At 44.9% G+C, this 23,528-nt stretch overlaps 1 protein-coding gene and 1 long non-coding RNA gene across 2 annotated transcripts in view; one reads left to right on the forward strand and one right to left on the reverse strand.

Annotated features, from left to right (window-relative positions):
- The window catches only part of LOC122466473, a 31,580-nt gene extending 19,333 nt beyond the window's left edge, over nucleotides 1–12,247 (forward strand). Inside the window, exons 2-3 of the long non-coding RNA XR_006291995.1 lie at nucleotides 4,753–4,819; nucleotides 10,039–12,247. This is a non-coding gene — a long non-coding RNA (uncharacterized LOC122466473). The remainder of the gene's footprint in view (nucleotides 1–4,752; nucleotides 4,820–10,038) is intronic.
- The window catches only part of SLC13A1 (solute carrier family 13 member 1), a 59,942-nt gene that overhangs the window by 11,223 nt on the left and 25,191 nt on the right, over nucleotides 1–23,528 (reverse strand). The window contains exons 8-10 of the mRNA XM_027825594.3: nucleotides 20,065–20,184; nucleotides 2,280–2,378; nucleotides 2,083–2,184 (exon numbers count right to left, since the gene is read on the reverse strand). Of these exons, the coding sequence (XP_027681395.2) occupies nucleotides 2,083–2,184; nucleotides 2,280–2,378; nucleotides 20,065–20,184 (321 nt within the window). The remainder of the gene's footprint in view (nucleotides 1–2,082; nucleotides 2,185–2,279; nucleotides 2,379–20,064; nucleotides 20,185–23,528) is intronic.

Genomic DNA, 23,528 nt, shown 5'->3' on the forward strand with positions numbered 1-23,528 from the left:
AAGATAGAGTTGTGTGTGGAAACTATGGAGTCGATGTAAGAGTGAGGTAGGACAGGGAGGAGTGGATGGAGGGCATCAGGTAAAGTGTTATAGGACATTTTAATGTAGGTTGCCAGATGGATTCCTTCCAAGCCCAGAAATAACCGAAAGATGCACTATTTGGTGGCTGCATTATGGTCTGCATGAAGTTATTGATATTTATTATTTTATGACACACACAAGTGTGCTAATTGCTTCACAGAAAAACTGCAAAAGGACAGATCCTTGCCCCCAACACCTTCGAATCCAAATGGAAGACATAACCAGCAAAAAGAAAAACAAGGTGGTTAAAGTGGCCCATTAACACCCCTCCAGTCAGAGGGAGAAAAGAAATAGGGAGGGGGGAAGGCAAAGCAGCTCAGGAGAGTTGTTAGTGGATTATAGATTGTTGTAATAAGCCATAAACAGCCCCCTCCCCAACTGGAGAAGTGTTAATGGGCCACTTCGCCATGAATGGTCCCTTGAAATATGTGTTAACTACAGGTGCTAAACAATTCGTTCCACCTTGTTTTCAGCTGTGACATTCTGTGGCCAGGTCTACAGTACAGACCTATATTGGTATAATTATGTCGCTTAGAGCGTGAAATATCTATACTCCTGAGTGATGTAATTATACTGACCTAACCGCCTACCCCTCTGTGTAGACAGTGCTGTGATGAAAGGAGAGCTTCTACTATCGACATAGCTGCTGCCTCTTAGGGAGGTGGATTAATTATGCCAACAGGAGAGACTTCACTTAAGCGCTACAGTGGTACAGCTGCACTGTGTAGACCTGCCCTGAGTTAGTTTCCCAGATCTGAAGAAGAACACTGTCTAAGCTTGAAAGTTTCTCTTACCAACAGACGTTGGTCCAGTAACAGATATTACCTTACCCACCTTGACTCTCTAATATCCTGGGATTGACATGACTAAAACAACACTGCATGCAGGCAAAAAGGAAGGGGAAGGTGAGAAAGGGGCACAGGTTATGTACATGTGGTTATTCCATTTAAGTAACACACTGGTCATGATGGTTCAAGAGGTTTGTTTTCTGTTTTGACTGAAACAAGGTGGTGCTTTCAACTGAATTCCTAGTAAGTGGTTGTCTACATCACATCTGACACCACTGTTTGGAGTTTCAGCAGAGAGGCTAAGGACTGAAAGAACATGGAAATTGAAATACCTTTTCCTCCTGGAGGTATTTCGTCCAGGTTCAGCTGGAAGGTGGGAAGAGTCTGGAGAAGCTTGCTGTACTTGTTTGGGTTTGGTCATCTCATTGGTTATTCACCAAATCACAACCACTCTCTGCATTCGAATCCACCCTAAAACCTCATTTCTCTGCATTGCTGATAAGCAGCGAGTTAAACAAAGCACATTTTTACATACTCAAAAGAACCACCAAGATGTGTCCACTCATAATTAATCTCATTTCTCAGATAACTACAAAATCCCCACCCTCTTAGTCAGTCTCACTCACTGGGCATGTCTGAAAGTAGACTGAAGCGCCTCAAATGTCCACCATGTCCTTGAATTTGTTCTGTAAAATTAGTCCATTTTAGTACTAGTACATTTTCAATACGGTATAAAGAAATAATATTGGTGCCTGTGCTGTACCCATTTTGTAGATAAACACAGATTTCCACTGCTGTCAGTCTATGGCCTTTCACAAGTACTAAAGTTCACTTTAAATCTGGAAGAAAATGCAAACACTTAGCCCTGGTCTACACTGGGGGGGGGGAAGGGGGATTGATCTGAGTTACGCAACTTCAGCTACATGAATAACGTAGCTGATGTCGACGTACTTAGATCGACTTACCGTGGTGTCTTCGCCGCCGTGAGTCGACTACTGCCACTCCCCCGTCGACTCCGCCTGCGCCTCTTGCAGCGCTGGAGTACAGGAGTCGACGGGAGAGCGCTCGGGGGTCGATTTATCGCATCTAGACTAGACACAATAAATCGATCCCCGCTGGATCAATCGCTGCCCACCGATCCGGCGGGTGGTGAAGACATACCCTTAATTAAATACAGTACAATCATTGTTGGTATTTCAGCTGTTTTACTTACTGAGGAAAAAGAGAAGACCATCCAGGGATGAATCCAGGTTCTCTGGTAAACCACAAGAGGGCCATTAAAATGAACAGGACAAGGGTAGCAATTTCTGGGTAGCTGCAGCAAAAGCACAATTTGTTAGTGTCTGGATTTCCTTAAATTTAAATCTGTGCTTGTTTTGAAATGGCCTGGTGTTTTGCCGTCTGTGTTACCTTATTGGCCCAAGCTTTGCGTACTCCTCTTTAATCACCTGTGCTGAGGCCTGTTCTCTGGCTGTTTTTTCCTTGCCACATCGGAACATTTCTTTGAAACTGGAATGTAAGTCAACAATAATGGAGTGTTATTCTTACAGGATAGTCACAGATCCCAACCTTTCCAGCTAATTGTACCAATTTACTAGGCTAAGATTTCAGTTCTACCAGCCAGTGCTCATTATCTCCTATTTCATTGTGCACAGTCTGAACTTTACAATACTGATTTGGAGTAACCTGAGCAGACTGGAGTCTACACAAGTGAATGGGAGCTTGGCAGAAGCAGCAGCAAAATATAGCCCAACACTCAGGCTTGTCATTAAGGGAGAGGAGGCAACCTACATCACTAGGTTCTATAAGGATGCATCCTGGTCTAGTGGCTAAGGCACTGGACTGGGAAATGAAGAGCCCTGGGATCTATTCCTGTAATGTACTGTCCCTTTTAAATGTTTGAGCACTCTGCCCTCTGCAGTGCAAAATCTCACTTTTGTGTTAGTTTCAGTTTTGCGAGCACAGCAAACAGCTGTCTTTCTATCAGTTCCCTCTGTGTCTGTGACTCTCTCCTTCTCTGCTGGGTCCAGAAATATAACATTGGCCACACAGGATTTATATCCCATGAGCGTCCAGTGCTCCCATTACCTGAACAACAAAGAGAAAGAGTGAGCAGATAATACTGTGAAAGGGGAACAAAGTTCACCTAGAGACACAGGGTAACAGACTTTTGTTCCTGGGAACTAGTTAGCTACAGAGGGGGAAGTAGGCAATTAGAAGCAGAACAAAGGAGCTGTTCAAACAAGACAGTGAAGTAGAAGCAAGCAGCCATCTTTGTTGACCAGGTGCAAGCAGGCAGGCAAACAGCCTTTAGCCTGCACTACAGCATCTATAATCAGCAGAGGGAGCCCAAATGCAGCCAAAGGAAGAATTCTGAATTTTGCAGTATAAGAACACAGCCAGCAGAGGGTGATCCAGAGAAGATAGTGTACAATTGGGGGTGGGGGGGGAGGTAAAGAAAGAATTTCCCCATGGAAGAGAAGTCCAGGAGGTGCGAAGTTCTACAGGAGAGCAGTAAAAAGACAGCTTTTATGGGCAATATTGGTGAATAATGGGTGGTGTACCTCAAACGTTCTGAGCAATTTGTAACCTGCAACACCATTCCAGATGGACAAAGAATTTCAACCTTACTGACAGTGATGCCATATGGACTGCTGTGTCTCCAACTATGCCCAGAACTGCCATGTATGCTGCAATTACTGCAGCAATGCAGGAATATTTTTCTTCTATCCCATTGATGATAGCTGAATGATAGTGTTTTCATCAGTGACATCAGGGAAGTGGACAGTCGGTAGCACAGTTTGTTGCCGTTCTCAGGAAGTTGTCAGAGCATTGTCAGTTTGGAGAAACATTAAGTGATGCCCTGCATGACCAGTTAGTCTCTGGGTTACACAATGACCACATTAGAATGAAGTTACTGGCTGTAACAGAGGTTACATTCAGAAAGGCTGTTGATGTAGCAGTTGCAATGGAAACCACAGAGATGGGATTCTCTGTGAAGGGATAAAATCCATATGCTGTTTATGTTACAACCTGCTATATAGACTGTGTCAGCTCTTTTTACAGGCCCAAAATCCAGAGTTTGGTCAAGAAGACAGAGGCCTAGCAAATAGTGAACAATATTAGCTAAGTAGCAGAACAAACAAAGGACAACCTTGCTTTTTGCTAAGATAAGCTTGGTCAGCAAGAAGCCAGGTGAAAATTATAATTGGGGGCTTTATCTCAAAGTTGCAAACAGACCAAAGGAATGAAAGGGGTCCTGTTTCTTCTGTAGAAGAAGTGCCTTCCTACACACCAGCCTTGAGTTTATGGAAGAGGTTCAAACATGTCAGTATGAGATACGATATCCTCCCTCTCACAGATGTGCAGCTCTCCTCCAAGCCATTGCCAGTGCCTGCCTTAGAAACACAAATGAACAACTAAAAGACAATCTTTATTGCTATATACTTTTCATTTGTCCTTTTGCTTTAACTCCTAGGTGTGTACCTGTCGGACAATCAGGGGAGCTACTTCATTCCTATGGATCCCAAATCAGAATTCAACATATATATTTTATACTAACACACTGTATATATTTTTTAAAGGAAAACACCTGTGTACTAATTAAGTGTCATGTGTTAACCTGAAACCATGGGCGAAAACATTATGTAATCTTTGACTATTGGCTACTCTGCTTATCTTGTCTTGCTGTTGGACCTATCCTGGGGTCTGGGACTGCCTACCCTGTCATTTCCCTCTGCCCATGGAAAATCCATAGAATGTATTGTAATCAATTGTTTGGCAGTGTCTCTGAGCCTAATAAGCAAGGTGACACTCCGCCAGCACTGTGCGTAATAAACCCACATGCTTGATTCTACACGGTGTCCATATTCTATTCCTTCAGATGGGGGCTCACCCGGGATGCAAGCTTGTGAACTGATTGAGGAACTGAGACTGAAATCCAAAACGAGGTGAGTATGTTTAATTTACCACTTCATTAGGCCAGGGATAGAAGTCTCTTATCCCCTTTCGGACACATCTTGTTCTCACTTTTTAAATTTAAGTGCAAAGGAACCTAGACACGGGTAGTATAAACAGAGGGGTTAATAAAGGTACCAGTTGGGAGGGGAGACGTGCAAGAGGGTTATGTACTGTTTAAACTAAGGGGTGTGTTACGGAGGACTTGGACAAACCACCAGCAAGCGATTGGCTATGAGTTAAGCCCAGGACTGGCTGGGTACACGAGCGGTAGGCAGTACAAACTGGTGGTCCCATTTCCTCATTGCACGTAACATTGCAAGCCCTAGGGGAGTGCCCCCCCCCCACCCTCGGCATGCGACGTACTTGCCTTCGAATAGCACAAGTCTCCAATAAGGCCGGCAATGTGCATCCCCATCAAAGCTGTCAGTGTGGAGATTTAGACCACAGTATTCAAAAGGGGAAACGTAAATCCCCATTAAGGCTGACATTTGTGGAGATTGAGACCACAGAAATAAGAGGGAAGATGTACATTCCAAACAAGGTCAGCAGCCAGGGTGAGTAAAAGCCCATGGCATCAAAAGGAGAGGCGATAATCAGCCCTCGAGAATATTTGGAGTATAAACATGTCAAAACCCAACAAACAGCAGCTAAAAAAACAAACTATTCCACTTCCGGACCAAAGGCAGATCTGGTTACTTGGTGGAATAATCAGAAAAGTGACAAAACAGACAAGGCAGTAATAGTGATATTGGATATACTCAACCTAAAAGAAAGAGAAATTGCAACTTTAAAATCTGAGAATAGGCTGTGAAGGATAAGAGCTTGTGCTTTAAACCATGTAATTGGCAGGAAATTGGAAAGATCCCAGAACAAAAGAACTACATTCACCATGCCTGGGACACACGCCCAGAGTAGGAGGGGGAGAGCCCACTCCCGGCATTTGTCAGCCAACCCCAACAACGGCGCCACTGATTAACTATCTGTGGGAAAATTCAGCAGCACAAGACAAAGGGGAGGAACAGAACCCCCCTCCATACATTATTTCATGTGAAAGGCCAAATTTAAGCCCCCAGAGAGCTAATGAAGGGGCACCACAAGGATTAATTGCCCCAGCAAGTACAGTGTATGGCTCCAATCAAAACACAGCTAAGAAGGTTCAGAAATGTTAAGGCGGAGGGTGAACAAGTAAGGGGACTCAGGACAGAAGCCACTGAAATCTACCATCCCTTCAGCCCCCCAGGAAAAACAGGCACTGTTGTCTGATTTACCCAAACTCAAAAGTGATAACAAAAACACTGAGTTCTGGGACAAGCTGGATGGCCTTACTGAAATACACGGCCTCCATAGGAAGGATGTTCACATCCTGGTCATGTCAAATGCCCCAGGGATGTGTGGGACAACTTAGAAGATAAATAGAAGATGGGGCACTGGGCTGAAGATCATAGCCCCAACCCTGCGGGAGGGGATTGGACTGAAGAACCAGCAGGAATTCCAAACCCAGATGCAGGCACTGTAACAGAATTCAGGAATGAACTATCTGCTGTTCTAGGAGCCCAGACCAGTAACTGGGGGGCTTTGCAATCAGTGGTTCAGCAGAAAGGGGAGTCTGCCATGTCCTATGCTGAAAAGAAATGAAATGCATTTTGAGCTTATTCAGGTCTGGAGAATATAACATCCCGAGACCATGATGCTAAATTCTAAAGGAAGGGCTGTCTGCAGACCAACAAGCAGTCCTGGCATTAGGCATCTCAGTGGGAGAGACATACTCAGCAGTAATGAAATGGGCCACAGAAGTAGATAACAGGAAAAAAAGAAAGGTAGCAGCAACCATCCCCTCTGAGGAAGTTGCAACAGTTCATGCAGTCAGAACCACCATCTGCTTCACTTGCAATAAGCCTGGACATTTGGCACGTGACTGTAAAAGTAAAAAGAAAATCAAAACATGCAGTAATTGTAAAAGGAGCGGCCACCTAAATGAAAGCTGCTTCCACCCCTCCCCCCCGGTGTGGGGGGGGCGGGTAAGGAAAGTCAGTGGCTGAACAAGCAGAATAAAACTGATACAACTAGCACCCAAGAACAGGAAAAGGATAAACATATGTAGGAGTTATCTCAAAATATAGCCATGATTGCCAGTAGTAAAGCAATAATACCAAAGTGGTGGGGGGGGGAGGAAGTCCAGTAAAAACACTGTGTTCCTTTCACCCTGAAGTGTGGGCAACAAATAAACAAGATTGTGGGCTAGTAAACATGAAACCTATATCTGTAAAAGGACCAACTCATAAAGTCCACAGGCAGTACCCAATTATACCAGAAGCCTTAGAGGCAGTTAAAAATATAATCACTAATTTGGAATCTAGAGGGGTAATTAAAAAAAAACACCTCCACAACTAACTCCCCAATTTGGCCCATCCGGAAGCCAGACGGGACCAGGAGGTTAACTATAGCCTCCACCAACGTCAACTGGGTGACTCCAAAGGCATATCCTATTGTGGCAAGCCCTGCCACCATCCTTAATTTACTAAAACCAGGACACTCAGTATTCTCAGTCCTGGATACAGCTAATGGATTTTGGAGTATTCTCCTTGCAAAGGAGAGTCAGGAGAAATTTGCAGTGGGAGACCAGCAGTACACTTGGACCCGAGTACCTCAGGGGTTCCATAATTCTCCCCCCATCTTCCACAAGGCAATGGCAGAAATAATAGCACAAGTATCCTTGGAGGGGGACACAGTGATCCTGTAGCATGTAGATGACCTGCTAATTGCCAGTTCAAATGAAAAGGACCATTTAAAAACCCTAAACAGACTGGATGAGTGAGGCTGGATTTAAATTAAGCGCGAGGAAAGCTCAGTTACAGCAGCAGCATGTTTTATATCTAGGGCATGACATAGCACAGGGAGTTAGAAAACAGGCAATTCGAGAGTTAAAAAGACCACGGACAGTTAAGGAAGTCTGGAAGGTATTGGGACTCCTTAATTACTGTAGAACATATATACTGGAGTACTCAGAGATGGCGGAACTGATTCAAAACCTCACTAGAGGGGGAAAGCCTGAAAACGAGTCAGTAATATGCGGCACAGAACAAGAGAAGGCATTTATAAAAATAAAACAGGCTTTAGCCTCCACCCCCAGCCTGGGCTTACCCGATATGGGAAAGCCGTTCCACCTTTACTGCAGCCACAGCGAGGCTCAATACTCAGCTGTACTGAGACAGGTGACAAGCAGTCCTTACCTATCTACCTTAAGACCCCCTGTATCCCAGGGACTAGGAGTGTGTAGCAGCTCTGGATTGTTCTACTGTGGGCGGTAAAAGCTTGTGAATCATACACCCTCATGGGGAAATTAGTGCTACATACACACTTATTGATCTCCTTAATACAGGGCGGCTAAGATCTGTAACAGTTGCCCGGAGGAGTCAGTGGGAATCAATATTGTGTTTGCAAAACCCCAACTTCTCTATAGTAAGGGACAAGGGAATAAATGTAGCTGAATACCTGAACATAGAAGGAGAGGTGCACGAGTGTCTCATAGATAGGGCAGAGGAAGTTTTGGGAAAAGTTAAGGAAGAACCATTAGAGAATCCAGATATAGTTTTGTATGTAGATGGGTCAAGAAAGTATGAAAATGGAGTGCCACACACCGGATGGGCAGTGGAGCTCAGTGACAGAACAGTGATAGTTTCAGGACAGCTGGATGGATCCAAGTCAGCACAAGAGGCAGAGCTGACAGCTCTCACTGAAGCTCTGAGAGTGGGGGAGGGCAAGAAGCTCACTGTGTATACAGACAGCAGATATGCATTCGGAGTAGTGCATGATTACATGGATGTGTGATCACGAAGAGGTTTTATAACACCAACCTGCAAGCCCATCAATAATATGGAGGCAGTTCAAAGACTAGCAGAAGCTGTCAAACTACCATCAGAACTGGCAGTAGTAAAGATAAAAGCACATAAAATCTCAAGTGAGGAACAAAAAGGAAATTACTGGGCAGATAAATGTGCTAAAGAAGTTGCACATGCAAGTCCTATTAAGGTCTGTGCAGCTACAGTACCAGAGGAAGAGGTGAATTTAAAAAAAAACTATATGCAACCATAAGCCCAGAAGCGAAAAGTAAATTGGAAGAACAAGGCAGTTCTTGTATGTGTATAAAAATCACCTCTGATATGGGCCGGGGGAGTGGGGGAGGGGGAAGCTGGTAGCCCCAGAGTGCATATGGGCTCTGCTGCTCCATGCCATCCACTCTCCAGCTCATCTGGGGTGGAGACAAATGAGGGCTGCCCTGGAACAATTTCTCAAAAGATGTGTGATGCGCACAAGTGAATGTGGGGAGAAGGAAAAAAGTACCCCTGAATCACCAGCCACGGCCAGAGGGACCGTGGCAGAATCTGCAAATTGATTTTACTGGACCCTTGCCACAAAGCAGGGGGTTCACTTATATCTTGGTAATTATTGACACTTTTACCCGATGGGTAGAGGCATTCCCCACTAAGAACTGTACTGCCACAACAGTGGCTCAGATCCTAGCGGAAGAAATAATACCCAGATAGGGTCTGCCATTGTCAATAGAATCTGACCAAGGAACTCACTTTACAGGGCGAGTAATGAAAGAGGCATGTAAGGCACTAGAAATAAAGCAAGGATTCTATATACCATACCATCCTGAAAGCTCAGGAATGGTGGAAAGAATGAATAGAACAATAAAAGCAGCCTTAACAAAAGCAGTACTGGACACAAGGAACGGGTGGGCTTGTATGCTTCCTACTGTATTGTATCGGCTCAGAGGAAGCCCAAACAGGCTGACTCAGCTGACACCCTTTGAACTAATGACAGGAAGAGCAATGAGAATGCCTAGTAATGTGATCCTCCCCGCGGGAGGGGTTGGGGCTTTTTGCAGACAGGCTGTAGAATTACATCAGGGCACTGGAAAGAGAGTTAAAGGATTTATACAACCAAGTGAAAGAAAATCAAACCCAGCTGGATGTTAACAGCAGTTTGGACAAACCTGCATTTGAAGTTGGGGATTTGGTAAGGTGCTGTATTTACCCAGAAGTTAAAGGAATTTTAAAGCCAAGGTCGCAAGGCCCTGTGAGGGTCCTTCTGACTGCTAATACACATGCAAAGGTTGGGGGCAAATTGGGAACTTTTTGGAGGCACCAAAATCAGTTAAAATTGTTTCAATCAGCAACTGTCAATATTAACAATGTTTCCACAGGTGTCTCCACAGGTGAACAAGAGGAAGTGGAAGAGGAAGGACTAAAGGGTGACCAGGGCAACCAGAGTGACCATGGGGAGGCTCCTGCTGTGGCTCCTGCTGTCCCTGTGGTGCATGAGGAAGGACGCAAATAGTGTGCCATGTGGAAAGGAGGACTGGGAGTGGGTGACTAGCCCCAGTCCTCCGAGTTTGCTTCGCTTCAACTGCCACACTAAGGAAACACTTAGCTTTTGCAAAACACGTGCAGTGGTCAATAAACAGCTCTGGCCAAAGGTAAAGGTGGCACTATGGTTAGGACATGAGCACACAGTGGAACGTAAAAAGGTCCAAATAAAATCATACACTGATGCTCATAACAATAGGAAGACTAGTAACATCACAATTTTAATAACAGCTGACTGCCCAGTTATTCGCTGGTGTCAGGTGCCAGAGATTATGGAGTTTTATGGAGGCATTTGGAAGGAATCATGGAAGTGCATGAGCTACCCCTTTGAGCAGGGTGACAGCCTTAGATGATGCTGTGGCCCTCTTAGAGGGACAGTGTCTATACTTAATGCAACCAGTGTCCGGATTACCTTTAAAGGGGGACAGCTGCATACTACTAGTGAAGGGGACTACAAAGTCCTGGGCTACCCCTCATTTGAACACAATTACATGGCTTGGGAGGAAACACATAGACCTCGGTACTGGAATTTGTGTGGGATTTTGTGCGAAAGAAACCAAACACTCATGAAAGATCATGTGCCAATTATACTGACATGGTACCTGTGGAGGTTGGGCCTGCTGATTCAGGATAGGGCTTACCACTTAAAGCATGGACCGAGGTAACCCCAAAGGCATGGCGAACGTCGTTAAATGATGGCCCAAATTAGAATGTCCACGACTGGTAACAACCAAGTTATCAGAGACAGAGTGGAACCACCTGACTGTGTGTCATGCCCTGAACAAATCCCTGTTCCAGAACCAGGATTGGTAATGATAGGACCAGCACTACTGGTCCTCACCTCGGTAGTATTCCACACCTACAGAGTCGAGGGGCATATTCCATTAGAGGAAGCGAACAGACAGTGTGCAAAGGTCAGGCCTCGAATGAGTAGAAATATTACTAGCCTAACAAATCAAATTGGTGAGCGCTTAACTAGACAGAAAAGGGGTTACTAGATACCATTGCAGGATGCATTGGTGCAGGTAATTCTGTTGGCAACACCTATAACATAGCACGCCAAGCTGAGAAGAGGGATCAACTTGAGTCAAGGCTGGCAGACGCTGTAATCTCTAATGCCTGGGGAGGACTGGATACTAATAAGGCCAGTCGATTGATCCTAGACAGTTTAAAGGATCTGTCAACCTCTGTATCCACCTTATTAGATATAACAAAATACCTGGGTAAAGAAGTCACCACCCTGCTGATAAATGATACCAAAATAAAGGCATTGGAAGAGAGTTGTTGGAGAGCAGGACAAACTTTGGCCATCACCACATGATCTCCTTGATGGCTGGATCCACCCAGCCCTTATGGAAGTGGTGGGACCCTATCTCCCCAGTACCCCTCCGTGGGCATGGGGAAACAGAGAATCAATGAGAGTCCAAAGACCAGTTTGGACAGGTCACAGTATACTCTTTAACCTTCTGGTACCTCTGGGCATCCCTCATTTACAGCGAGCCAGGATGGTGACCTCCTTGCCAGTATGAAGGAGGGGTCATGTTATTAAGATAGAAGGCGTTGCATACTCTGAGGTCGCTGGGAGAGCACTGTATCCTAGTGAATGTTGCACCCACTCTGATAAGGAAATTCTGTGTACAAGCCCATATAATATTCTAACGAATTTGTCTAGGTTCGAAGTGGCCATCATTGAGAAACTGGCACACACGGAGCTGGTCCAAATGAACAGTACCTATTGGTGTGTGACTGCCCAGAACCACTCCATCGAGCTAAATGGAAAGCCCTGCCCCTCGAGACATCCATCCGTGTGCATGACAGTACCCCGAAGGGCGACCCTGACCGTTGATGGGATGCAGCTCCACAGATTATGGTCAGTGCCATCTCAGGTGATGGCCCATACAGGCCCAAAATCCAGAGTTTGCTCAAGAAGACAGAGGTCTAGCAAATAGTGAACAATATTAGCTAAGAAGCAGAACAAACAAAGGACAACCTTGCTTTTTGCTAAGATAAGCTTGGTCAGCAAGAAGCCAGGTGGAAATTATAATTGGGGGCTTTATCTCAAAGTTGCAAACAGACCAAAGGAATGAAAGGGGCCCTGTTTCTTCTGTAGAAGAAGTGCCTTCCTACACACCAGCCTTGAGTTTATGGAAGAGGTTCAAACATGTCAGTATGAGATATGATATCCTCCCTCTCACAGATGTGCACCTCTCCTCCAAGCCATTGCCAGTGCCTGCCTTAGAAACACAAATGAACAACTAAAAGACAATCTTTATTGCTATATACTTTTCATTTGTCCTTTTGCTTTACCTGTGTACTAATTAAGTGTCATGTGTTAACGTGAAACCATAGGCGAAAACATTATGTAATCTTTGACTATTGGCTACTCTGCTTATCTTGTCTTGCTGTTGGACCTATCCAGGGGTCTGGGACTGCCTACCACGTCATTTCCCTCCGCCCATGGAAAATCCATAGAATGTATTGTAATCAATTGTTTGGCAGTGTCTCTGAGCCTAATAAGCAAGGTGACACTCCTCCAGTGCTGTGCATAATAAACCCACGTGCTTGATTCTACACGGTGTCCATATTCTGTTCCTTCACTCTGCAATTTAGCCTGCACTGAAAAGTTCATCTCGTGAATCAGCAAGACAGAGGACCACAGAAACATAAGGAATTTCCATGTGGCAGTTTGCACAAACTGTGCTTGCTGAAAAGGACTGCTGGGCACACCAAGTCACTTGCAGAAGGAGCGACACATCAACATGATCTGTCGCACAGTTCAACAACTAGTAACAGAGTAAACATACATAAAAGACACCTGTGACAACTGAACCTAAGAAAGGATGGAAGTTGGGAATTCATAATGTAGAAAAAGACAAGAGCTGTAGTGACACTGATCAAGGCCTAGCACTGCATGTGTTATCAGAAGATGGAGTCAAAGACGGGATCCGAGTCACACCCTTGATAGAAGGAGTTCCTACAAGAATTCAGCTTAATACTGGGGAGCTGCTGTCTCATTGATTTCTGCATCCACCTATCACCAGACTTTGTCACAAGTTCCACAAGAAGAAACATCCATGGTTTTGAAATGTTAGTCCTAAAAGGGATACTCCAGGTGAAAGTTCAACTATATGGACTATCAGTTGTTTTACCCTTGTATGTAACTGAACAAAAGTATCCACCATTATTTAGCAGATCTTGGCTTGAGATGCTCAAAGTGAATTGAACTGATATCAAGGCGATCACCAAAGCACTTCAAAATCTTCAAGAAATACTGGACAGACACTTCAAGCTCTGTTTCAAAATCTTTGGACAGAGCAACATGTCATGAAGCTCACTGTTAAGTCTGACAGCCAACCATAATATTGCAACCCCAGAGTTATGTCTTATGCGCTGAAGCCTCTAGTAGAAGCTGATTTGGACTGTTTAGTGAACATTGGAGTCTTGTTATTGGTTTCACACGGTGCGTGGGCTACATCTATTGTACCAGTGTTCAAGAAGGAAGGCTCAGTCCAAATTTGTGGAGATCTCAAAGCGATGCTGAATCCAGTTTTACATGCAGACCAGTATCCTCAGATGAAGTGTTCTATCTCAATTTGAAGGATAGGTTACTCATCACTAGCACAGACATCCACAAAGAAACTGCTAAGGATAATGTGTTTTTGCTTATGAAGGGAATGGTACTACAGGGTATGGCATTGGATCAAAATAATCCCCAGTTTACACAATTCATATCACATCAATATGAATTATCTGTGAATCATAGTTGCATTTTATGGAGAATGGGAGTGAATGTTCCAAAATCACTTCAGGGTCAGGTTTTGGAAGCTCTTAATGAAGGTGATTTTGGCATTGTATGGATGAAGACCATAGTCTGGAGTCATATCTGGTGGCTGGGGACTGACAAAGCTATTGAGAGGAATGTAAAGTGCTGTACTATGTGTAAGCAAATTCAGCATGATCCTGACCCATCTCATCTACAGCCTTGGTCGTGGCCTCAGACTTCTTGAATATATATTCATGTGGACTTTGCTGGACCTTTAGAAGATTGCATGTTCAAAATGGCCAGAAGTTTTCAGAATGACTTCTACAACAGTCACTAAGACCATTGGACATATCTGTAGTTTGTTTAGCAAGTTTAGTTTACTGGTACAGTTGGTGAGTGACTTTGGACCTCAGTTCTGTTCTGAAGAATTTTACAGGTTCCGAGCTTCAATTAAAATTCAGCACATATGCTCTGCACCATACTATTCTGCTACAAATCGACTAGCAGAATGCTTTAGGTAAATACTTAAGAATGCCTTAAAAGCTAACAAATCTATTTTGAGTCATCAGCAGAAACTGGACAATTTCTAGCTTCTCTCCAGGAACCCTCCACATGCTACTACCCAGGAATCACCTGCACCTCTTTTCTTGAAGCAATATTTGTGTACCTGTTGGAACCTGCTACGTCCTGAAATTGCTTCATGTGTAGCCAAATTCCAAGCTATGCAAATTGATCAATCGTATGAGACTCGTCACCACTGTTTTCAAGTTGGAGACTTAGCCCTGGACTACACTACGAGTTTAGGTCGAATTTAGCCGCGTTAGATCGATTTAACCCTGCACCCGTCCACACAATGAAGCCATTTTTGTCAACTTAATGGGCTCTTAAAATCGATTTCTGTACTCCTCCCCGACGACGGGATTACGGCTGAAATTGACATCGCTGGGTCGAATTTGGGTTAGTGTGGATGCAATTCGATGGTATTGACCTCCAGGAGCTATCCCACAGTGCTCCATTGTGACCACTCTCGACAGCACTCACAACTCGGATGCACTGGCCATGTAGACAGGAAAAGCCCCGCGAACTTTTGAATTTCATTTCCTGTTTGGCCAGCATGGGAAGCTGATCAGCACAGGTGACCATGCATATTTCATCAGCAGAAGTGACCATGGAGTCCCAGAATCGCAAAAGAGCTCCAGGATGGCCCGAACGGGAGGTACTGGATCTGATCGCTGCATGGGGAGATGAATCTGTGCTATCAGAACTCCAATCCAAAGACAAAATGCCAAAATATTTGAAAAAATCTCCAAGGGCATGAAGGACAGAGGCCATAATGGGGACCAGAAGCAGTGCCATGTGAAACTTAAGGAGCTCAGGCAAGCCTACCAAAAAACCCAAGAGGCAAATGCCCGCTCAGGGTCAGAGCCCCAGACATGCTGCTTCTATGATGAGCTGCATGTAATTCCTGGGGGTGCCCTTACAACTACCCCACACTTGTATGTGAACTCCTGCAAAGGAGTCTCATGCAAAAGGGATGAGGATTTTGGGGATGAGGAAGATGATGAGGAGGGGGAGGTTGAAGATAGCGCACACCAGGCAAGTGGAGAAACCATTCTCCCCGACAGCCAGGAACTGTGTATCACCCTGGAGACAGTACCCTCCCAAGCCGGGCTCCTGGGAGTTTAGTTGGGTTTATGCTGCACGTTAACCCGAAAACATCAGCCTCTCCTTTTAAATGGCCAATGTGTCTTTTTCAATTTTAATCTCCCTTTTTTTCCTCCTGCAGCTGCAAATGTTTCAACGCTGTGACTAGCATCTCCATCCCAGAGGCTAGCACAGATAAGAAGGCGAAAAAAATGCACTTGCGATGAAATGTTCTCTGAGCTCATGCAGTCCACCCAAACTGAAAGAGCCCATCACAATGCATGGTGGCAGACAACGGCAGAGTCCAGGAAAGCACAAAATGAACACGAGGACAGGAGGGATGCATGAGAGGACAAGTGGTGGGAGCAACAGGAGAGGTGGTGGGATCAAGAGGAAAGCTGGTGGCAACATGATGAAAGGAGGCAGGATGCAATGCTGAAGCTACTGGAGATTCAAACTGATATGCTCCGGTGTATGGTTGAGGTGCAGGAAAGGCACAGACCGCCACTGCAGCCCCTGTGTAACCAACCGCCCTCCTCCCCAAGTTCCATAGCCTCCTCACCCAGATGCCCAAAAACGCGGGGGGGGGGGCTCCCTCTCGGTACCCAACCACTCCACCCCAGAGGACTGCACAAGCAACAGAAGGATGGCATTCAATAAGTTTTGAAGTGCAGTGCAGCCTTGTCCTTCCCTCCTCCCCCACCCCACCCAGTGCTTTCCTCACAGGATAACTATAGGCATTTCAACATCCCCAACGTTATTTTCTGGTCTGGAAAGTAAGTCCCTTGATGCAGCTGTTCATACAGACCAGAGTTCCTGAAGATGCGAGCGTCATGTACCTTTCCCACGTTGATGCTGGTGAAACGTCCCTTGTGATCCACCATTGCTTGCAACACCATTGAAAAGTACTCCTTGAGGTTTATTTACTGGCTGCCTTGGTGGCCCGGTCCCAAGATAAGGATATGCGTTCCGTCTATTGCCCCACCACAGTTAGGGAATCCCATTGCAGCAAAGCCATCCACTATGACCTGCACATTTCCCAGAGTCACTACCGTTGATAGCAGCAGCTCAGTGATTGCGTTGGCTACTTGGATCACAGCAGCCCCCACAGTAGATTCGCCCACTCCAAATTGATTCCCGACTGACCGGTAGCTGTCTGGCGTTGCAAGCTTCCAGAGGGCTATCACCACTCGCTTGTGAACTGTGAGGGCTGCTCTCGTCTTGGTATTCTTGCACTTCAGGGCAGGGGAAAGCAAGTCAAAGTTCCATGAAAGTGCCCTTACGCATGCGAAAGTTTTGCAGCCACTGGGAATCATCCCATACCTGCAAGATTATGCAGTCCCACCAGTCTGTGCTTGTTTCCCGGGCCAAGAATCAGCATTCCACGGCATGAGCCTGCCCCATTGCCACCAGGATGGCCAAATTGCCAGGGCCTGTGCTTTGAGAGAAGTCTGTGTCCATGTCCTCATCACTCTCTTCACTGCGCTGCCATCGCCTCCTCACCTGCTTTTGCAGGTTCTGGTTCTGCATATACTGCATGATGATGCGTGAGGTGTTCACAATGCTCATAACTGCCACGGTGATCTGAGTGGGCTCCATGCTTGCCATGGTATGGCATCTGCAGGAGAGCAGAGTTGCAGGGGAAGCGGTGGTTGGATGACCAGTTTTGCAGACCTACTGTACCGTCTGCTGCCAGGCCACAACAGTCGAGTGGGCTGCACGCTTGCTGTGTTATGGCAAGACAGGAGCAGCTGAGCAGAGTGGCAGCGGAAGCGGCCCTGCGAGACCACCAGGAGAGCAGAGTGGCAGTGGAAGCGGTGGATGACGACGGTCATATAGAGGAGCTGCAAGGTGGATTCATAGCATCAGGAGAGCAGAGTGGCAGCAGAAGCAGTCATTCAATGATGGTGAGCAGTCCTACTGCACCGTCTGCTGAAAGCAGTATGGCACCCGCACGGAAAAAAGGCGCAAAACGATTGTCTGCCGTTGCTTTCACGGAGGGAGGGGCAACTGACGACATGTACCCAAAACCACGCGTGACAACGTTTTTGCCCCATCAGGCACTGGGAGGTCAACCCAGAATTTCAATGGGCAGTGGAGACTGTGGGAAGTGTGGGATAGCTACCCATAGTGCACCGCTCCATGAGTCGACGCTAGCCACGGTACTGTGGAAGCACTCGGCCAACTTAACGCGCTTAGCGGGGACACACACAATCGACTGTATAAAATTGCTTCCTAAAAAATCGACTTCTATAAATTCGACCTAATTTTATAGTGTAGACTTACCCTTAGTGTCGAATTGCAATTACAATTGGAGAACTTGTAAAATGCACAGGACCTGTTTTGTTCATGGTAGGACTATCCAGTAGTATTTTATGGAAATAACATGGACCAGTTTCAGTCCTGTTGAGTACCAGAGTCCAGGGATGTTCCAGTAGGACTTTTTGTTCCTCTAACTGAGCCTCCTTCTCTTGCAACTCTTAGTTTTGATGACTCGTCGGAAAAAAAATGTGGTACCCGATCCAGCTGATTCCATACGAGATGCAGCTGATCCCTTGCCACCGACTGCTCCTGTTATTCAGAACTCTGCTGCACCACCATCACCACATTGTCCCAAGATAGTGAGAAAACCACTTAACCTGTTCAGTTACTGAGTTGCTATTGCAGGACAGAATAATCCCTTGCATTTTAAGAGTCTTCTGTAGTCCACCCACAACTCTTAGTCAGGTAATATAGTGTTTATTTTTAGTTATGTGAATGATAATGCATGTGTGTTTGGAAAGTTTTTATAGTAGGTTGGAAGAATGTGATGTCCTGTCCCTTGAAATGCTTGAGCATTCTTCCCACCCCTGTGCAAAGCCTCACTTTCACGTTAGTTTCAGTTTTGCAGCCTGAACAAGAGAGCCAGCACAACAGAGATCTCTGGTTCAGTCAAATCTCTCTGTGCCTATGTCTATCTCCTTTTCTGCTGGTTCCAAATATAACAAGATGTGGGCCAAGATATGGCCTTAGGCAAGTCACTTTACTTCTGTCTCTCTCTGTCCCATCCCACTCTTTGTTATTCTATTTAGATTGTAAACTACTTGAGGCAGGCACTGTGTCTTGCTATATGCTTATGCAGAACCCAGCATAAGTAGGGCTCTAGGCTCTGCCATCAAAGAAATGATATTAATAACAACAACAGGCACATAAGACTGGAGTACTGGTGTGTCTACCAATAAATATCTATAGCTAAGAGCCACCTCATGTCAGAACATGGGAAGTTCATGTTTTAGACAATCATCCTTATGACTGTACTGTATTATTCATCATAGTATTTCTGTCAGAAAGAACAAAGGCCTGAAAAGTCAAATTGGCTTGTTTGCCCAGGAAGGGCAGTGCTTACACAAAGGAACAAATTAAGCACACAGTGTATCCATCTAATTAAGGGAAGTCATCTGTGTCTTCGCTGAATCAGACTCTCTCCTGTTAATACATTGCCTTCTTTTCTAATGGGAAAGTTTTTACTGTGTAACTAGCCAGCACATTAATCAGGGTGTTCTGTAGCATCTTTCACAGGGGACAAGATTAACAATTTTGGCTTTCAATCCACACTCTTTTGCGGTGAGCTACTCCACAGTGTTAATAAGAACACTGTCAAAATGGCCTAGAAAAATGAAATGTTAAAGTTTCAAACTATCAGTGGAGTGAGAAGGAAACTTAAGATGCTTCTATTTAAGATTAAATATAGAAGGCCAAATTTTCCACTGTCTGCATCTTAAGCAGCCATTTATACCTGTGGAAAGCAAATGCTATATGGGAAGCATTTCACACTAAATTAGCCTGGCTCCATTTTTCATACTTTTGAACACCTGCTTCATACAGCTGTAAATAAGTATCCAGAGTGCAAGGCAATTGAGAATTGGGCCCAAAGAACTGTCATTCTATCCAAAAACTTGAAGCACAAAACTCAGGAGTGAAGCAAACCCACGCAAAAAACACACACAGGAATATCTGTGAACAGGAACCATTGTATTTTTCTCTAAATATAATATATCAGTCTGCTCATCAAGTTTGTTAGATAAACATTGTTCAAACATAGGGTCAAATGCTGGCCTCATTGAAATCAGCCAGGAAAGTACTGTTATTTCAATATCATCAAGATTTGGACCACAAACTGTAAAATCTGAATTCTTCTCTCAGATACTCTCTACTAATGGTGTGTGTATATTCTATAGAAATGTACAACATATTTTACAAAATGGATCCTTGAATAAGTTTTCCCGTGGTGTCCTGTTGGACAGTTCAGAGAAGCCACAACAACTGGCAGTGTGAATTCCCAGCACTTCCAGAGAACTCATTTGCGCTATTTGACACTGAAAGGACAATAAATGGTCACCATTCTACAGTGTGTGCATTAGATATAGATATGATATTCTTTTTGATCTGTATAGAATATCTTTTAACATTTACTCACTTGAAACCAAGGAAAAGCCATTGGAGCCAGACCCAGGAGAGCAACATCATGATAATAGTGATGGGGACGCAAAGTGCAAACCAGGACCCAAAATTGATGCACTGGCATTCTGGGTAGCGTCTGAATGAAAATAAAATAGGCTTAAATTAGGCATTGCAAGAGGAATCGAACCACATGTAAAATGCCATCAGGCTCTGCTGCAGCAGGAATACTTGGGGAAGGCTGCTGCTATCAGCTGCCTCCAGGGAAGCAGGAATTTTCAGCCAGAGACTGTCAATGGCCTGCTCTCACCTCACTCTCCCATCCTGTCCCATGATGATAATGGCCATTAAAGTAACTGGGCTGCTCATACCTCTGTGTCCAACCCTCTTGCCATGAGCACTGAATATCAGAGCAGCAACAGAAGACCCCATTGCTCACTGGATTGAAAGAATTAAATATCTACTCTGTGGTAAAGGCTCCTCATGGCTCATGGGGATGGCAGTGGAGGAGGAAGGGCCATTAGGACTCTGGGGCAAGAGGAGATGGGAGGAAGAGAAGGAAGGGCCTTTCTCTGAGAAGGGGTAGTGGTGGAGGAAGATAGGGCCTTACGGCTCTAAGATGGGCAATGGAGATGGGAAGGCAAGAATTGGAGGGAAAAGGGCCAGTGCACATTTAATAACAATGATAATTGCTCATAAAATGTCCAAGAACATTTGCTGGGTTGGAGCCTGTGGGACAAGTGGGTGGAGCCCTGCGATCTCGTTGGGGTCCCATATAATCTGAACCCACCATGCAGGTTTTCAAGTCAAAGGGCCACCCAGCCACAAAGACCCCCCACCTGCAGACCTCTAAGGAAAGTAGAGTTGTTGTGGGATTTTCTGAAAGAAAAGGACTGGCTGTTGCAGGAGATGGAGACCAACTGGGACCAACACTTACTAATGTATTTTTATTATTTTTAGAACATTCTTAAGCATTTATATGATTAATTCTGGATACGGCCTGACTCTTCCTTGTGGAGTTTATGGACGGGTCAAAGTCAATTACCTGACTATGTTTGCAATAATCTAGGGAATTTTCAGTGGGCCAAACAGAAGGAAAACAGAGGTTCCCCTCTGCAGGATCACCCCTGTTGAGTTGTAGGGGCAGGAGTCAACATCCTCTGTGGCACCATCTCCAGATGCCCCTCCCTGGGATCAGGCATTTGTAGTTGGATAAGGAGTAATCTGGGGGTAGCACATCATCCCAAGCCTACAAAAAGTTAATGCAATTTAAGACTTCATCACCCTTTCTGTGGCTTTCCTCTGCATTTGGTAATCTGCCTTAAAAGTGGGTCTTGGGACAACCACCAGCTGAAAGACTCTCTTTACTTACAAACTCAACTTGCATTTGATATTGAAATCACTGAGACACAATGAATATGAAACCCCACAATGCTATTTTAACTGTACTGTAACAAAGTGGCCAACTCTAGAACCCTGCATAAGGATGAAAGGCTCCTTTGCAGAATCATCCTGTTATCAGGTTTTTGAATTGTCCATGACGGTATAGTGCAAAGATCTGTAGACAGGTCATACTAGTGGGGCAATTCAGTTAACTTCCAACAGGATATAAATGCGTTTGGAGCCTCTCTTGGAGCAGAGGGAACTAATCATTTGGACAAAAAAAAGAATGTAATGAAAACCCTGGGAACAGCCAAGCTAAGGTTGAGGAGAAATAAAGCTTGAGATTTATGATTAGTAAATGCCCTGAAGGATGTAAAACTGGATGATGTGTATCTATACTGTTTTCCTAGGATGGATGGGGAACAATGCTGCTTACACACACTTGAAAAGACTGCTAAAGTCTAGGGAAGTTGGAAGATAGGCTTTGAGCCAGTTTCCTTCAACCTGAAGGAGATGAAAGATGGCAATGCCTGTCCCTAACTCCCAGTGTCTTGGGGACCTCCTAGGCTGCTGGAAGAAACTGGTTCCTAGCAGAATCAGTTAAGTGATTATACACTAAATGCATGAGCACTTAGCTGTTGCTACAGATTTCTGGAAATTTGCAGGAACCCCTACAGACTTACAAAGGTCTTTCCTGCAGGGCTCCGTCTCATTCAGACAGCCCTGTGCATTAAGGGCTACACTGCAATCTCAATCTACTCTGCAAAAGGAGCAGCATGTCATTGTGTTGCCCCACGAGCAGACTCTGTGTTATAATTTGGTTCCTACTTTCCCCACTGCTCCATGGGAGAAGTAATCTGCACCAGGCCTTTTCCTAGAGCAGTTTGCTTCTCCCCCTCCTCCCCGTACCAGTTCAGCTGTGGTGGCCAGTGTATTGTGGGGTAAGAGCCAACTCTCCACTCCCCACCTCCCATCCCTGATCACTGGCACTGGAAGGGTAGCAGCAACCCATCAGTAGCTGCTCTCCTCTCTGCATTGCTATGAGTGTTACAAGTAGCAAGCACAGGGGAATGAAAAGAATGTTTACGCCTCCTTACTTCCCTGCCTGAGTATGCAGCAAGGGTCACACACTGGTTCTGAATGAGAAGGGTTTCAAATGTTTTAGTCAAATCTCATATTCCACACAGCTTACTTATACCCACTTTCAAAGCCATTACAATGATAGGAGATCATTATTTATCAAACTCTTATTGTTAGAAAAATAGTACACATATGTGGAGTATGATTCATGCTGTTGGAACAATGAAGAATGAAAGTCACATGTTCAGAGTGTCTCCATGCCAAATCTACCTACCTACCCTCCTGCTTTGGTGCCAGAGCTGCTCATAAAACATTGTACAATTTTTTTTCATTTATTTATTTTTAGTAGTGTCAAACATATTCTTTCCCAAACTCTTCTTGAAAATGGTTGGACTTTTTTCCTCAAAATGTCCAAACTAAAAAACACACATGCTTGGTCAGAGAGCAGACCCAGAAAATTTCAGTCTTGAAAAGATTAAAGTTTGAGAAAAGTTTTACACAAATGAAAAAGGAACTTTTAGATGAAAACTCTTAGACTATTTATGACTTCCACTGTGTGCTACAGATTTGATTTTACAATCTATTAAACAGGTTTTAGGGTTTGAAAACACTGTCTTCAGACTGGTGCAAATGAATGGAAAATCAGCGTTAGGGCTGAATCCTCAGCTGTGAGCAAGAGCAGGAATTGGCTGTGATCTACCTAGGACGAGCTGGGGACCAAACTACCCCATAGTACAAGTTAGAGTAGCCACAGGTCTGCTCTAAATTATGCTAATTGGAACAGTCTCTGAGGGACTGTTCTGTTGGCACAGGAGCACAAAAGTGCAGTGCACTTTGGCTCCACTCCAACATGTTTCTTTCTATCCTAGAGGCTGAGGAAGCAGGTGGTTACCTCACAGCAGCAGAATGTGCCGTGTCCAGATATAAAACTGATTTTAAGTCCCATTGTGATGATGGAGACGAGGAAATAGACCTTAGCTGGAGCCTTAGCTGTTTTGGTTTGTTTGTCTGTTGTTTTTT

The sequence above is a fragment of the Chelonia mydas genome, chromosome 1 (assembly GCF_015237465.2).
Source record: "Chelonia mydas isolate rCheMyd1 chromosome 1, rCheMyd1.pri.v2, whole genome shotgun sequence".
Lineage (NCBI taxonomy): Eukaryota > Metazoa > Chordata > Testudines > Cheloniidae > Chelonia > Chelonia mydas.